The sequence below is a fragment of the Podarcis erhardii genome (genome assembly GCF_964252035.2).
Source record: "Podarcis erhardii genome assembly, chromosome: 7".
Lineage (NCBI taxonomy): Eukaryota > Metazoa > Chordata > Lepidosauria > Squamata > Lacertidae > Podarcis > Podarcis erhardii.
Window position 1 is genome coordinate 45544057 of NC_138511.1, and position 17438 is coordinate 45561494.

Genomic DNA, 17438 nt, shown 5'->3' on the forward strand with positions numbered 1-17438 from the left:
CAGGGGTGCAGACAATGGCATCCTCTTCTTTGCAAACAAGAGGGCCCATCTCCAGCTGGAGCGCCAGGTGCTGCACCTGTTTAGCCTCTGGGTGTGGCGCTGCTCTGCTCCTCTTTTCAGCAGCTCCCACCTGCTTTCTCAGTTCGTGGGCTGAGCGTGCACGGTGTGTGTGTGTGGGGGGGGCGGTTTAGACTATTAAAGGGTGGCCCAGGGCCAGCTTGCTCCAAAGAGGGAGCGGCATGGGGCTCCCTATAGGGATGTGGCTCTGGCTCTGGGCCGCACAGGTCTCTTCGGAGGAATCGGAGCCCGCCTGCCTGCCCGTGGCAGGAGAGGACTGCTATCGACTGCTCCGGTGGCCACAACCCGCCTTGGGTGCAGTGATTTTGTGCGGACGATCCCACGGCCGGCTCCTCCACACGTGGAACCAGCAGATCCAGGACGCCCTGCGCGACTGCCTGGACGACAGGAGCAAAACCTGGATCGGGGCTGCAGCAAAGGCGCTCCCAGAAGTGAGCCACCCTGGCAAAGGTGAGAGCGGGGCGGGGGCGCAGAGGCCCAACAGCAGCACCGCAGAAGAGGGGCAGCAGCAGCCAATTCCAGTATACTCTCCCGGGATGTGTGTTATTCCCCACTCAGCATCTCTGACTCGCCCAGACGCCAAACCCCTCAGGGCAAGACCGCCACCCTCCCTACACAAGGTGGGACCACCGTCTCCTCGTGGGGATCGAGGCGGGGCAGCCAAGCTTCTCACTTCAAGGGCCCAGCCAGGCCCTGCAGACCCTTCCCTCCGTCGAGGGACCCCGCCCACCAGCGTTTCAAGGACACCCAGGGTGGCAACCATCCTCCCATGCCAAGCCCCGCTGCTGATGGCTCAGCTCTGCAGTCTGTGACAGGCAGCCAAGGAGTGGGGAGGGTTAAAAATAATAATAATAATGCAAGGCTGTCCGAGGGTTTGCTACCAGGCACTCACCCTATGCAAAGGCTCCCCTTAAACCACTTGCCACCACTGGGAGACTCTAGTCTGGAGAGGGAGCGGAGCCCTACAGGGGGCGCTCAGGGCAGCCTCAGCCGGAAAGCCTTAGCCTAAGAAAATCCCTCAAAGGCAAACAACTGGCGGGCTGGTGCTGAGTGTGGGGTGGCGGGGAAGAGGGATAACCGTGTCTGACGGCGGCGCCTACTCTCCGCAGACCACTGCAAAGTGCTCGTCCGGAATGGGGACCAGTTCTATACCAGGAGGGAGGAGTGTGACCAGAAGCACTTTTTCATCTGCCAGTCTGGTACGTGAGTCTGCCCGCCCCCCGGGGTGGGCGTTCGTGCCCTCATTCCGCACCCACAGGGGCTTGGGCAGGGGGCCTCCAGCTTCAAAGAGCGAGAAGGACCTCGTGGCTGAGCTGAGGATGAGACTCTCTGGAAGCACGCCTCTGGAAGCACCCCCCACGAAGCACGCCCTTTCGAGGTGGCTGCAACCCCGAGGCGGCTGGGCTGGGCCGTCGCAGGTCCTAGAACCATCCCTGCCGCCCCGGAAGGGCCGCTTCCATGAATCCTCCCGAGCTCAACCCCTTCTGCTCTCTGTCCGCTACAGGCCCCCCGAGGACGCCCCGAGAGACTTCCACGCCCTGGGTGGTAAGTTCCCGCCAAAGCAGGTGCCCGCGCAGCCGTCGAACAGGAACGGGCGAAGGCTCTCTAGGCCGCCGTCGCTGCGCAGCGCCCCCTGGGCTGACCGCAGCGCACCACCGAGCAGCCGGCCCTGGTGACTCTCTCTCCCTGTCTCCCAGAGAACGACCTGCCAGCATTTGACGTGCGGCCCGACGGAGGCGACGCCCATCCTCACCGAAGAGCCAACGGCGACTGCCCCTCTGAGCGCCCAGCCCTCCGCCGCGACTCCTCCGCCGCCCAGTGCTCCTCCAGGAAGCAGCACAGTTCGCCAGCCGACCACCGCTGACATCCAGTCATTCCTTGGGACCAGGCCAGAACTCGGCACTCCCCGCCATCCGCCGAGCAGCCCCAAGTCGGCATCCAGCACCTGGCCAGCCAGCAACAGCAGCCAGACCCGCCCCAACTCTCAGACCTCAGCCCCAGAGCCCAGCACTCAGCCGCTGCCCACCAGCAAAACCACCCCGGGGGGTACCAAAAGGCACGAGTCCAACACCAGCCCGGACTCCTTCACCTTCAGCCCTAGAGACTTCCCCCCTGAGGACCAGGGGAAGGTAGGGAGACATCTGGACTGGCACCTGCCCCTACCCTGGTGGCACCTTGTCCAGACAGGCTCTCCTCTCTCTCGGTCCCATACCCCACACCCTGCTCCGGAGATGCCAGAAGGTGGGGGTGTTGTGTGCGTTGCAGGATTCTTCCTTTGCACCTGGAAAAACCAACGCTGAGGTGCAGATCAAAGATGAGTGTGACTTGTATGTGATTTCCCAGGGATCCAAAGTCACTTAGTGAGTGATTTCCAGACTGGTTTTGCCCACAGCAGAAAGGGGGGCAAGTGGCTCTGGGGAGGCCTAGCTGCCTTTTCAGGTCTTCCCCCTATAGGGTAGAGGAGCCTTCTTAGAATTAGAGATTTAGCAATAAGCTCTACTTGCAGGCTCACTGACAGCATAATAGGGCAACCAGGCCCCCTTCTCCCCCACCCCCTCTCACTCAGGGTCTTCCCACAGGCCCTAGAGAAGGTGCTGCACCAGTTCAGCCAGGCTGTGCAGACCCCAGACCACCCTATGGCACTGGAGCAGGCAGCCCGGATGCTGGAGAATTTGACAAATTTCCATGCTCTGCTTTCAGACGATGCCCAGGTACTGGCATGTGGCAGGGAGGGAAGGAGGGTGGGTGGGTGGCACCCCTGATCTAAGGGTCTGTCCCCTGCGGCCTATTCTCCCAGTCCTTGGTTGAACCAGGCTCTACCCAGGCTATGTACAGAGGCAAGCCTACCGCTTGGCACAGCCAGCCTCGCCCTTGCACCCCCAAATCAGCCCCACCAGATGATCAGCCCTGCCTTGTTCCTACAGGCCTCTGCCAGCCAGGCACTCCTCTCCCTGAGCTCTCAGCTACTGAGGGACCACCCTGCCAGCAATACCTCCTGCCTAGACCTCGCATCACAGGCTCTTTTCCAGGCCCTCAGCAACCTCCTCCAAGCCTCAGGCAGCCAGACACCCAGCTTCGGCCCGCAACAGGTGGGGGAGAAAGAGGACCTGCAGGGGTCGGGTGGAGGAGGCTATTCTGACCTGCTCCTTCCTCCTTCACTCTTTCCCAGGCCAGCAGAAGGATGGGGTTGCCAGCTCAGGCCTGCTGCATGGCTGGGTCTCATTCTGAAGGCACTCCCTTTTGTCAAGGCCTTCCCATTGCTCTGAGCCCATGGGAAGGGAGCTGAGCTTCCCGGCTCCCCACCCTGGCTCTGCCCAGCTCCTGACCACACCTGGCCTTTCTGCAGCAGGAACCAAAGGTCCTGGAAACAGCATTGGAAGCCCTTCCTCTGATCCAGACGGGGCTCCTGTTGGGAAGCTCCACCATGGAGGAATCCACAGTAACTGTGGTGTCTCCTGTGCTCAGCACCACCCTCAGCAGGTACCAGTCTCCTCTCTCCTAGGCACTGAAGAAGGGGGGGGGGGGGCTTGCTCAGGGCAGCTGGGGAACTGAATGAATTGTTTGGTTGCCAATTACGCAAAGTAAGACATTGTTCAGAGAATGCATCTTGGTTAGGGGACAGACTTTTATGAGTTACAATCTCACACACAGGGATGTCTGTAGTTAAGATAAATAATAAAGGAGTCTATTACATTATTTTTAAAATTATTACTACATTTATAACCCACTTTTTCTCCAAAAAGCTCAGGATAGCTCACAGACTTCTCCTTTTTTCCATCTTATTCTCATAACAACCCTGCGAGGTTGGTTGGAGCTGAGAGATAGTGACTGGCCCAAAGTCACCCATTGGGTTTCATGGCTGAGGGGGCATTTGAACCCTGGTCTCCCACGTCCATGTCTCGCACTCTAACCACATAGTTGGGTAGAAAAGTTCCAAGTTCTAGCCTAACAAGTCTGTACTAGAGCATGGTAGCCATGCTGGCTCCTGTCTTATCTCAGAGGATAATTCTTCTTGGAGAGAGAAATGTGAGAGCAGGAAGTTGTGAAACAGAGTGCAGCCTGAGAATATCAAAAGAGATAGAGAGGTGAGCTGAAGAGGTTAATGACACAAAGGTAGTCTGGGAATCTGGAGGTCTCGAACTCTGTTCTATCTGTCCTAACCTACGCAAGACCCCTCTTCTGAAAATGGAGTTGCACTCAAACTTTCAACAGTAACCCCTCTCCTCACTCCCTACCAGGTGTGACAAAGCCTCCCTGCCCCATGCTTCCTTCCACCTGCTTCAGCCAAGGGGCATGAATGTAACCTTCCCATCCAGCTCTGCTCTGGAGCCAGTTCTGAGCCAGCACCCTCAAGTACAAGTCCAGGTAAGGTGGTAGTGGCTTGCTGTCCACTGGGTCCTTGTAGGGGGACATAGTGCAGGGCTGGCAGGGCGTGGAGATGGGGCAGAGGGCACCCCCACAGCTCGCTCTTGCTCTCATCTTCACTCTAGGTGGCCTCCTTTGCATTCAATCCTTTCCGGCACCTGGATGGGAAGCCGATCAAAAGGACGGCAAGTGTCGCTCTCATGGCCAGCAAAGAGTCCATCGGTGTCCACAATCTTGCAGAGGAAATAGAGGTGAGAATTGATACTGTACTGGAAAGTTCTCTCATCAGGGGACTCTTCTCTCAGCACCCAAGTGGCATGGAGAAGCAGCACTGTCCAAGGTCCAGCTCTGGATCAGAGATAAGCACTTTGTGCTGTATGGCCTGATGGGAGACAATATGTGCTCAAGGACCAGTGGGGGGATGGACGGACTGCAGGGCTGACCATAGGCATTCTGTCTGCTTCCAGATTGGGCTCAGTGCTGAGGCTAGTGCTGAGGCCCCTCACACTCACTTGACTGGCAACGTCAGGAACTTTGACATTGTGGTAAACATCACATCAGTAGAGGATGCCCTGCTAGTATCGGTGGAATCCAGCACAGTGGTCCAGATCACCTTGCACCTGGGCCTCCAACCTGAGCCCAACAAGAACAGCAGTCTCCTCAACACCACCCTGCCCAGCAGCGGATGGCAAGGGGGTGAGGACTTGTTAGAAGGAAGCTAGAGGGCAGGTGCTGCTTTGGGACTTCCTATTGGAGCATCTGATTGACATCTAGGAGAATAGTGATGGACCAGAATGGTCATTGGCCTGATGTAGCAGGTTCTTCTTATGCTCATACATACAACACAATGCTGCATGTATCCCCTTAAAAGTAAGTCTCATTGGAGTTCAGTGAGGTAACTCTCAGGTAAGTGGGCATAGCTTTGAGGTGTTAACTTCACCGGCTGTTCTGGGTTTCAGCCATAAGACATGACCTGTATGGCAGGCTTCCTCAAACTCGGCCCTCCAGATGTTTTGAGACTACAATTCCCATCATCCCTGACCACTGGTCCTGCTAGCTAGGGATCATGGGAGTTGTAGGCCAAAAACATCTGGAGGGCTGAGTTTGAGGAAGCCTGCTATATGGGAACAATTTACCTCTATAAATAAAAAGGGAAAGTTGCAAAAGCATACAGATTGAATCAGCTGTGTTTCAATTATTTAATTGCCCATTAAATTCATTTAATTGCAAATTAACATGGTGTAGTGGTCAGATTTGCACTGTGGGAAACATCAATGGGAAATTTGATTTAAATCGCTTAGTTAAATCAGCCCGTTGCTTCATTTACATAATTGATCAAACCACTTTGATTTAAATCTGTGCACCTGGGAGTAGGCACAGAGGGAGGAGCTTGGGCCAGGCAGGACTGTGTCCCCCAGTGGGGGAAGGTGTGGGTGAGGTCAGTGCGTGTGGTCCCTCTTTGCTCTCTTTGACTCACTGCTCTTGCTTCAGAGGGTACCTACACATGGGTGATTCCTCCAGAGGAGCTGCAGCATCATGGCCTGGGCACCTACTACATCTCTGCAGAGGTGGCTCCCCTCTCTCAGGGCCCCTGGAACCTCTCCATTCACACCATCATCTCCGGATGCTACTACTGGTCCAGCCAGCATCAGGCCTGGAGAACTGATGGATGTCGGGTATGCAGTAGGGTCAACCAGGCCAGAGGGCTGTTGGGCAGGCAAGCAAGCCTTTGCTTCCATGCTGGGAGGGAAAAAAAAGTAGGGCAGAATGTCATGGGGAACCAAATGGAGCAGAACTTTGGGGACCTCATCCTCCTGTGTTGGTTTCTAATGCATCAGTGCCTCCCTCCCAGGTGGGCTCCCAAAGCACCCTCCATAGCACCCAGTGCTTGTGCAACCACCTCACCTTCTTTGGGTGCATCGCCTTGGTCCTGCCACACCTGATTGACCTTCACAACACTGCAAAGCTCCTGAGCACTGTGGGCCAGAACCCTTCCGGGCTGGCCTTGCTAAGCAGCTTGTTGCTGGGCTATGGAGTTGCCCTTGTTTGGGCTCAATGGAGACAGAGAACGGATGTTAAGAAGGTGAGGGGAAAGGACAAGCAAAAGATTTATGATGGTTGTTTGGGGTTATTAGCATTTCAAGGCCAGAGACACTCCCCCCATCTGCCCTCATTCAGGCCATTCTTGTCTGATGTGCTGAAATGAGGAACAATGAGATATTTATCCAGCAAACAGCTGAGAGCCAGACACCCTAGAAAAGCCGACTTGCTGAAGTGGGGCTTGGCCATTTCTAGGGCCACCCACCCCATGTGTGTTTCTCCCCCCTCCAGGTGAAGGTCACAATCCTAGCAGATAATGAGGCCACCGCCTGCTTCCCTTACCTGGTGCAAGTCTTCACAGGCTACCGCCGAGGGGCTGGGACCTCTGCTAAGGTAGGGGAGGGTCTCACTTTCCTGCAGGCCCACTTTGTACTGTTGATGCTACAAGTGCTGCCCATCAAGTTCTGTGACCTCAGGCTCCTGCCCACAGAATCTGGGCCGAGTCTGGCAGATCTCTCCCTATCGGGGAGTGGGTGTGTGGGGTCCAGGCTTCTGTGTGACTGGCAGCATGCAAAAGCCTGTCTTTGATGACATCCTTCATGTGCTCCCTGCTTGGGCAAGGAACTGAGGAAAGGAAGCAATCCATGAACCCCACCCAGCACCCACCCTCTTTTCCCTTTCCTTGATTAACCCCTTCTCCCTCCTTGGCTTGAGGTTATCCTGACCCTCTATGGGGCAGAGGGCCGGAGTGAGCCACACCTGCTACAGCACCCCCAGGGGCCCTCCTTTGAGCGAGGTGGGCGGGATGCCTTCCTCCTTGCCACTCAGAAGTCCCTGGGCAACCTCCACGCCATCCGCCTTTGGCACGACAACACTGGGCCCAACCCCAGCTGGTAAGTCCATGGCCCAGCGAGGGCTGAGGGTGGGGGCTGAGAGGGTGGGGTTAGAGTGAACCAGACTGCAAATGGATGCCAGGCAAGGAGGAGGTTGGAAGCACACAACTGGCGTGGGAGAGTCCGTTGGCAGCACCAGACCTTATCAGGTGCTAGTAGGCGAAGGGACACTGCAGCTGGCATACCTAGTCCTCCCATGCCATGGGGTTGTGCTGCCAGGACCTGGATACATGCAGAATTCCCAGGTCCTCAAAGATACCTCCTTTCAAGCCTATGCTGAAGAAATTCACAACATCCCTGTCCAACTGTAGCAAAACTAGCTGCAGGTCAGTTGGACATTTCAGGGGGACGATGGAACTGTGGCATGTCTTGTCCCACCCAAGGTTTATGCTCACCATGTTAAAGGCCAGCTTTGGCTCCAGAGGCCACATTGTCATGTAAAATAATGCATTATGACCCACCTTTGGTCTGAACCCCCAAACATAAAGGATACATCAGGGAGGGAATACCTTTCCATCTCCAGTCTTTTCCCAAAGCTGCTGGGCAAACGACGCTTTATGTATAGGTTAACTTGGAGCAAAGCTTCCTTGTGCTTGAAGGAAGCCACATGCAGCTCTCTGCTTTGGCAAGGTGATGAGGGCAGAAGGAAAAGATCCCCACTGCTTCCCTTTAACCTGCAGCTCTTGAGTGATGGGGGAGTGGGGGCACATCCCTTGGCTGCAGCTAATGGGCACCACATGACTGCTTGGCAGTGCCACCCATGTGTGGGCAAATGACTGAAAGGCCTGAGCCTCCTGCAGGTTTGTGAGGCGGCTGGTTGTCTGTGACCTGCCTGCCAAGAAGAAGTGGCATTTCCTGTGTGACTCTTGGCTGGCAGCTGACCTGGATGACGGCCATGTGGATAAAGTCTTTGCTGCTGCCTCCGAGAGGGATCTCCTGTCTTTCAGGTAAATATGAGCCCCACCCACCCACCACCTGCCAGTTTGTGGCGTCTCTGGAATGTGTTTTTGTCCTTGGGGTGTTTCTGCCCCTGATTTACCCAACAGGTACCTTGCCTTTGACTGAATTATACTAAGAACACCTGTGTGAAAAAGCAATAATCAGACATCAAAAAATAAAAGTCAGGGAACGGCAGGCTCTGTCCCAGAATCTGCTTGGAATGACAAATCTCAGACCCAGTGCAGAAAGTTCCTTTGACTATACACAGAGAGGGCCTTTCTCTCCCACCCATCTGGGAGTTGGGTCTTCCTTCCAGGTCAGAGAGTGTGATGCAGCTTCCAGCTCCTCTTCATTCAGAAATTAGGTGCAGTAGGAAAGGTCCCACCCTGCTCCTGGCCCTTGACCCTCTCTGGCTCAGCCCCCACCAAATACATCTCTTATCCCACTTCACCAGGTACCAGTTCTGGTCAGGGCTGGTGGACAAATTGACGCAGGAGCACCTGTGGCTGTCGGTGGTGACCTGCTCGCCCTGGAGCCCCTTCACCCGTGTGCAGAGGCTCTCCTGCTGCCTGGCCCTCCTCTGCTGCACCTTCCTCATCAATATCATGTTCTGGAGAAAAGAGGCAGCGTCCAGAAGCCCCGAGGCTGGTGAGTCAGCTGCCAGCTGGAGGCTAGCATAGCCAGTGCCTTTCCTTGTCCCCCACCCCAACATGATGCAGGTGGGCGCTGGGCTGGGGGCAGGTGAGTGGGTGGGGTAGGGAAGAGGCTGGTTTCCCACCACTTGCCATGGCTCACAGCCCCCAAGGCAGAGCCCTAAAGAGTCCTGTATTTTTGCTCCTGTCCCCATGCTCCACCTTCCATGCATAGGGCTTGTATGTCTCTAAGTAGCGCTGAGGATTCTAAGCTTCACAATGGAGCTGGGTGTCCCCCTTTGGACACCGCCCAGCATTTTTGGCATTGAAACTGCCTCAGCCACAGCAGTGATCCTTTTGGCCACCCCCTCCTGACTGAAGGTCTCTGTCTGCCCCTCCTCTCTCCCCCCCTGCTCCCGAGACAGGGCCTTTTATGGTGACTTGGCACGAGCTGCTGGTGAGTGTGGAAACAGCCATCTTCCTAATGCCAGTGAGCCTACTGATCAGCCACATCTTCCAGCTGGTCCAGCCTCCAGCCCCAAAGCCTCCGGCTGCCAGCTCCGAACTCCTGCAGACTGTGATGCCCCCCAAGCAGGTGATGCCCATCACACGAGTCAAGCAGGTGAGACCCCCTCCTCACAAGTCCCTCCAGTCAGCAAGAGGTTCTGAGCGGTCAGCCTCCGCCCTGATGGGTGCTTGGCACTCTTGCCCTGCTCTCTCCATTGCAGGAGCTGGAGGAGACCCTGGGCTTCCTCTACAAGAACAGCCTCTGCCAGTGCAGAGCCATGGACAAGTTCCCTGGGACTTGGGAGCAAGTACCAGAGCTTGTGGCTGCTCTGTGTGACCTCATTGAGTCCCACCTCCAGCACCAGAAGGACCTGGAAGGTCCCCCTCAGGGTAAGAGTAGCTTGCCTTGGCAACGGATGCAAATACCACTCCCTTCCTCTCAGACAGAGAGTGCGCCACCCTTCCTCATGCTCTGTGCACCAGCTTGCACCTTTGGGGAGCTGAGCAACCCTTGACTCAATTGGAAAAAGGAGGGGGAATTAAGGCTCTGGAGGGTGAGAGTGATTCCTCTTTGTACTTGTTTCCAGAGAGGTGCTTCAACCTCCACAGCTACCTGAGCCATGTGCTGAATGACTTGGGGACTCAGCTCTGCAGCCTGGATTTGTGCAGCTTCCCTAACCCCTATGACCATCTGCATGCAGTGGACCAACTACGAAGAGTCCAGCAGCACCTGGAGCAGCAGCAGGCCCAGCCCTGGCCCAGCCCTGAGGGGCCTGGCAGGTAGCCCCCATCCGGAAGCTCCGCTCAACTATCTCTTCCCCACTCTCCTGGCCCCATTTACTGGTAAAATTTGGCAGAGATTGCTCCAAACCCAAAATAATACTTGGGGAACAAGATCCTCATTTGTAAGCCACTGTGAAACTCTGTGGCATCTACTGTACACACCCTACGTATGTATACAAAGAAACACACCTAGCTAAGGTCAAAGTTCCTTCCATGAAATAGCTTGCAGGAAGAAACTAACCAGATGTCTTCACACTCCAGGGAATGCCTTCAGGGGCTGGGCGAGGAGGCAGGTCACAGTTACAGGAGATAGAAGTTACCCCCCCCCCCCAGGACTCACCAGTGAGGATGGGGGTCACATATGCAGCAGAGCATTCAAATGTGACCCAGAAACAGAGTGAGGCAACAGCACAAGGTCACCACCGCAGTCGAGTTCAGGCAAGGTACAATGCAGCAAGGCAGGGCGATGAGAATCAGGAAATAAGGCACCAGAGACCCGTATTATTTCCTGCAACTAGAAGGCTCACTAGGGAGGCTTTATATACTCTTGTCTCCTAAACTACACTCAACCACAGCCACTGACTGCTTCCTCACAAGCAGACTGCCACCTCTGATTCCTGAGACTGGCAGGGGGAGCTGTTCCACCTCCTGTTCTGACAGTTCCAGGAGTTTTTCATCAGGTACTAACCTGGAGGGCCCCTGGATCTATAGAGTATCTGGTTCATCTTCAGAGGACTCCGTGTCTGGTCCCGTGTCACACACAGACCCAAAGCCAGCCAGTTTTCCCAGCCCACCCAATAATGGTCTTTTTCTTAACTGCCTCTTGCTTTTTCTGCTTGGTCTGTGGGACATTTGCCCTCCCCACTGCGCAGTTCCCTCCCTCCACTGGTGTTCCCAAAGGCTGAGGTGCCATTTATTCTCCTGTCTCTGTGTCTCAGGCCCACCGGGCCCAGGAGCGAGCTCAGCAGTTTCCCACTTGAAGACCCTGACAAGGAGAGGCCACCGTTCTCCCACTGTCTCCCCGGGAGATTCAGCTTCGCTTGCTGGCTCACAGTGGGGAGCATCAGCCTGGTTTCAGCCTTCTTCACAGTGCTCTACAGCCTAGAAATGAGCAGGGACGAGGCTGGGCACTGGGCCATCAACATCCTGCTCTCAGTGCTACAGAACATCTTTGTAATGCAGCCCCTGAAGGTAACTTGGTCCTATCTGGGGTGCAGCTAACCTCTCCCCACACCCTTGCCAGAACCAGCATCTCCCCTCTTCTCCCTGCCTCTACAAATGTCTTTGGTGTTCTGTGATTCTGCAGCAACACAGAAGGGTCAGAGGTCTGCAAGGATCCTCAGACCCCACCTAAGTCCAGACTCTGGGTTTAATGCTTGTCCATCTCTCCCCCAATCTGCACTGGTAATGTGTGTAATGTTACTAACCATTTGTGGTGGGGCACCTCCTGCTTATTCTGCTAAGGGGGCCCCAGACACATGCCCTGTGGGCCCCCCCCCCAATGGCAACCCTGTTCTCCCTCCTTCCCAGGTGTTGGCTCTGACCTTCCTCTTCTCACTGCTGCACAAGAGGGAGTTGTGGAAGGACAAGGGGCAGGAGCAGCAGCTCTGGTGGGCCCTGGGCCTCGTCACAGGTAATTCAAGCTCTCCAACCCCACCCCACCCCGCGCCTCCATCTGCAATGCTCGATAGGGCATCTGCCTAAGCGGCCTCTGACCAAAGGGGGCCTTTTTCCTCTTGCTTGGGACTGACTCTAGCTTTCCTCTCCCTCTAGCAAGGGGCCTACAACTGGAAGCTTATGGGCGGGGAGACTGGGCAGACCCAGCTTACAGACCCCCTGCCCTCCAGCCAATGGTGCGGCTAAAGGAACGAGCCTTGAAAGACGAGAAGTTGTACTCCTTGATCAGAGAAATTGCAGGTGAGACCAGGCGCGAAGGCCAGTAAGGGCGTGGATGGGTTGTGCAACACTTCCTGCTCCCTCCCCGCACCAAGCAGGGGTGAAATATGCTCAGCATTCACACTCCTAAGCATCAGTGGTTAAGGAAGCAAGCAAGACAGAGAATGATACCAAGGCCAAGGTCAGAATGGTGGGAGCGGCAGTTGCTTCTAGGAACTTAGGAAGAAACTGCCACATACCATGTCAGAACATTGGGCTTACCTTACATTTTCATCAAAAAATTGCTTTGCACAGCTAACTACCATAGAGTTAGCAAAATTTTCAAAAGTAGGGGGTCCATGGCTTGGCTTTTGAAAAATAGGGGGTCCTCAGTACAGTGTTACCTCGGGTTACAGATGCTTCAGGTTACAGACGCTTCAGGTTACAGAATCCACTAACCCATAAATAGTACCTCAGGTTAAGAACTTTGCTTCAGGATGAGAACAGAAATCACGCAGCGGCAGTGGGAGGCTCCATTAGCTATAGTGGTACCTCAGGTTAAGAACAGTTTCAGGCTAAGAACGGACCTCTGGAACGAATTAAGTTCTTAACCCGAGGTACCACTGTAATTAGCTAATTGGGAACCACTGCTATAAACCATACATAACTCAGTGGGTGCAGAATCTGCTCAGGACAAATCTTCAGATGTAATTTGCAAAATTTAAACCACCAGCAGGGAACATCATACCCACGGGCGTAGAAAGGGTGTGTGTGCGCGGGGGGGGGGGGGGTGCGGTCTGCCCCGTGTGTCATTCCTGAGGGGGTGCGGTCTGCCCCGCGTGTCATTCCTGAGGGGGTGACAAAATGGCACACCGCAGGAGGGTGACACCGTGAGGCCTGGCCTGCAGTGCGCCCAAGCCATGCGTCTCTCCTGGGAGTGATGCAGTGGCTCAGGGCCCTGCGCTGCCCAAAACGGACTCCATGGGCAGATCACCATGCCACCCCCCAGGCGGATCACCACGGCGCCCCCATGGGCGGTGCCCCCCGCTCCCACTGCTCCGGTTACCGGAGCAGCTAGCTACGCCCGATCATACCTGCAAGCGGGTGGGTTGCTTAGATCTGGATGGGATTATAATTTGGCCTGTGAGGTTGTTCCCCCCACGTTGTCTGGCTGTAGGGATGCAAAATCCAACAGGACAAACTGTTTCGATCCACTTCCCTTTTCTGACACCCAGTGCAGCTTGTGTTCCTGGCTGTGCTGATGGTCCTCAGCTATACCGAGAGAAGCCCCAATGAGTTCTACTTTAACAACGCCCTCCAGAGGACCTTCACATCCCACCTGGAAGACATCCTTACCCCAGAAGAGTTGTACAGGTGGATCAGGGTGATTTTGCTGCCTGGCCTCCATGGCAATTCTGAAGGTGAGCAGCACAAGGAACAGAGATAAAAGAGACATCCTTCTGTATACAGGCAGCCCTCTGCTTATGGGCATTCTACTTGTGTGTGACTGCTTTTATGCGGGTCACCACAAAATGAATGACTGAATAAATTGAAACAGTGTGCCTTCCCTTGCTTCAGAGCCGCTGCCTGGAAGTCTCTTTTTGCTGCTCACTCACTGCAATGGGAGGGATTGTGGGGCAGGCTCAAGGCAGAAGCCTCAAGTGAGGGAAGGTGTGCTGGGCAGTGGCCCCAGCGGCACACACTGTATAAATTATAAAAACATGGCCTCTTTAGGCTTTTTCAGTGTTGCCAAAGCTGAAACCTGAAATTTACCCAGCTTTTCACATCTGTACAAACAGGTGTGTGTCTGTGTGTTTTGCTTCTAAGCAGCACATTTCTCCCCTCTCTCGATCTCCCAGGTTTGGCCATGGATGGAAACTCTTTCCTTGTGGGCAGCGTGCGGCTACGGCAGATCCGAGCCACAGGAGCCCCGCCAAAGCCAGGGCCAGCTTTTCTCCCACTCCAAGAGGGAAAGCAGGGTCCCACGGCCAGCTGGGGGCCTCCTGCTGCAGGTGGGAGAGGTCAGGCGAGTGCCTGGGTCTTCCAGAATGAGAGCACCCTGCAAGAGTACCCCATCTGGGGGAAGTTTGCTCTCTATCCGGGAAGCGGCTACCTGGCAAACCTTGGCAGAAACAAAAGCTACGCCATGAGGTATGTGGACTGAAGGAGCTGCAGAACAGGCATCTGGTCCCGAAAGCTCCAGGGGCTTTTTCTGGGCAGGTGTATCTCAGTCTCTGCCCACTATTTCCTGATCTTGTGAAGCTGTGGGAGAGGCAGAAGACCCACTAAAGACCCACAATCCTGGCTAACAGTAGTGAATATGGCATTGCTAGCTGGAGTCTGGCAGGTGGTACTTGGGGGAGAACTGGTCAACTGGGCAGGGCATGCAATAGTAAACTAGAGTTGTTTCTCTTCCCTGCCACCAGTAGATTTAGGTGCAGCCCTTAAGAATTCTCTCCCACTGCAAGGTGGAAACACAATACAACTTTTTCTGCACCATTCCCCACCAGAACCCTTCGCTATCTGGAACGGAACAACTGGCTGGACAGAAGCACACGAGTCGTCTTCATTGAGTTTGTTGTCTACAATGCAAATGTCAACCTCTTCTGCGCAGTCACACTGATCTTGGAGGCCAATGGGATAGGCAAGAGCGTGTAGTAGAGACAAAGGGGGCCTAGCCCTGCAATGGGCCTCAGAGGCAGGATGGCTGTCCTTGGGCTGTTGGGGAGGGAGAAGGAGAAAAGGCGTTCCCTCTTCCTGGGAACCAGCCTTGCTTGCAGCCTCCGTGCTTGACCCTGTGCCTGTTTCTGTGGCAGGGGCCTTGTTCAGCAAATCAGAGTTGCAAATTCTCCGCCTCTATCCAGACCTCCAGCTCGTCCTCCAATTTATCTGTGCCCAGATCACCTTTCTCCTGCTCATACTATACTACATCTTTGTGCAGGTGAGCGGGGCCTCTGTGAGCCAGCTTAGTTTCCTTAGCCTAGCACCCTCCGGATATTGCTGGACTACAACTTCCATCAGCTTTAGCCAGCACTCTCAAGGTGCCGAGGGTTAGTGGGAGGTATCAGCCAGCACCAGCTCAGGGGAGCTGAGATGTGGAACCTGCGGGGGCCCTATGGGTGCTGCTAGGCTCCCATAATTCCTGACCATTGCCATTGGCTGCCTAGAGCAGTTGGGCATTTGGATTCCAGCAGCACCTGGAGTGCCGCAGGAGTGTCATCCCACCCTTGTTTTAGGGCAGTGTCAACCTTGGGTCCCCAGATTTGTTGGACTATAACTCCCATCATCCCTGAGCTCTGGCCTTGCTAGCTAGGAATGATGGGAGTTGTAGGCCAAAAGCATCTGGGGACCCAAGGTTGAGAAAGGCTGTTTTAGAGGGTGGTGGTGTGTGGAGGTTGCTGTATTGCCAGAGAAAGAGCATCACACCACCACTGCTCCTTCCACTTGCATTCCCCCCCCCCCCCAACATGTGGCTGCCTGAGTCAAGCCTGCTTCTTCCATGGGGCCAGCAGGGCCGGCAGTTGAAGCAGCAGAAGTGGAAGTACTTCAGCAGCAAGAGAAACCTGCTGGATGCCAGCACCATCCTCATAAGTGTGGCAGCTATTGGACTTTATGTGAAGAGGCGCATGCTGGCAAAAGGCATCCTGAAGCAGCATCGCCAAGACCGCAACAAGTGAGTGTCTACCATCCGAAACAAGGGGCAGGGGCAGACCCCCACTCAGCAGAGGCGGCTTTCACACACCCTAAAGCAAATCTCCCTCCACACCCCTGCCAGGTTCATCAGCTTCTATGAGATGGTGGAAGTTGACTCTGCTCTGACATACCTCATTGCTTTTCTGGTGGCCTTGACAACCATCAAGCTGTGGAACCTCCTGCGCCTAAATCCCAGAATGCACCTCATCACACAGACACTGCAGAAAGCCTGGGATGAGGTCCTGGGCTTCCTGCTCACACTTCTGGTGCTGCTTGTGGGTTACGCCATTGTGGTAAGAAGAGACCTGCCAACTGCAGGGAAACCAACCAAGGGCGGAGGGAAGAGCCCCCCCCCTTCCTGTGTCCTTATACCCCTCCCGCTACATCACCTTCACTCTCTTGCCATCAGTGCAACCTCATGTTTGGATGGAGCGTAGATGACTACAAGACCTTCTTTAACTCAGCTGTGACCATCGTAGGGCTTCTCATTGGAATCTTTAATTATGAAGAGGTGAGTGCCATGCAGCCCCACTTTAGGCCGAGGCACACTGCCAGGCTGCCCTTCCAGCACACCACAGATCACAGCAGACCCCCAGCCCCATTCAGCTCCCAGCTCAGCACCCAGAGAGACCTGCATGGATTTCAGCTTTCTGGGTCTAGAATGCCATGCTTCCCTGTGCCCTGCAAAGCACAGCACGGCCAACAGCTCTCTGCTAAGTGCATATGTAGACAGGAGACATAACTGTGCTCTTCATGCTTAGGTCATTGCTGTGGACCCCGTGTTTGGCGCTGTGCTGATTGTAACCAGCGTCATCTCCATGGTGTTTGTGATCATCAACCTGTTTGTCTCTGCCCTTTTGACGACCTTCAGTCGGGAGATGAAGGCTGCCAAGGTAGGTGTAAGCCCAAGTGGCTGGTGCTGCTCATCACCAGGCACCAGCCAAGCTTCAAGCAATTAAGCCTTCATGAGAAGCTGCTTGTGCCGCAGCCACCCCTCAGGATCCGAGTTCATATATAAGGCATCTCTCTCTCTCTCGGTTCATCACAACAGGCCAGCAAGGAGGAATCCATGTTGCAGCTGATTCAATTGAAGATTTCCACCTTGTTTGGAATCAAGAAACAGCCACCCTTCCCAGCAGCTTCCCGAAAGGAGCCACAGGACTGAAGCGGCATCATCCCACCTCCCCATTTGGACAGCTCTTTTCTATTCTAAAATGGGAAGGGTCACCATTTCCCTAGTATCACTAATGTACATGCTATCTTTAAGAATATCAGAGGTCAGCTGGGCTGGCAAGAAAATCTGTATGGCTTTTCTCCCACTTTTAAGCTGCCCCTCCCGCTCTTCAGCTAATTTACCATGTGATCTTGACTCAACATTACCTCATGCTACATCCTACTTCCTTTATCCTTGACACGCCTTTGAGTTGTTGGGACTAACCAAGGCAGAACAAATCTGACTGCCCAGAAATCCCCTGCTGCTGCCCTGCAGGTTGAAGAGCAAAACCGATCTTACTGGCTTCCAGCCCAAAGGCCGGTCAAGTCCCTAAACAGCAGGAGCCAGTTTCTTCTCTGCCCAAAGAGGCAGAGCAAAGGAGGGCTGTTCTTATTTATTGCCAATCCCAAATACTCAGTG

The 17438-nt window shown here is 54.8% G+C and overlaps 1 protein-coding gene across 1 annotated transcript; it reads left to right on the forward strand.

The window, feature by feature from the left end:
• Window positions 1-239: 239 nt before the first annotated feature.
• LOC309347194 (polycystin-1-like protein 3) lies at window positions 240-17107 on the forward strand (the record flags this gene model as incomplete). Its single annotated transcript, XM_081871535.1, has 31 exons — window positions 240-528; window positions 1188-1277; window positions 1583-1623; window positions 1776-2207; window positions 2658-2789; window positions 3003-3167; window positions 3425-3558; window positions 4317-4443; window positions 4569-4694; window positions 4911-5139; window positions 5935-6119; window positions 6296-6526; window positions 6775-6876; window positions 7198-7376; window positions 8177-8323; window positions 8770-8963; window positions 9373-9569; window positions 9676-9844; window positions 10042-10234; window positions 11176-11428; window positions 11768-11870; window positions 12011-12154; window positions 13348-13533; window positions 13972-14263; window positions 14623-14756; window positions 14929-15053; window positions 15625-15785; window positions 15888-16098; window positions 16215-16316; window positions 16567-16698; window positions 16857-17107. 31 exons carry the CDS (start codon window positions 240-242, stop codon window positions 16968-16970), a joined length of 5319 nt encoding a protein of 1772 aa, XP_081727661.1. The 3' UTR covers window positions 16971-17107.
• Window positions 17108-17438: the final 331 nt, after the last annotated feature.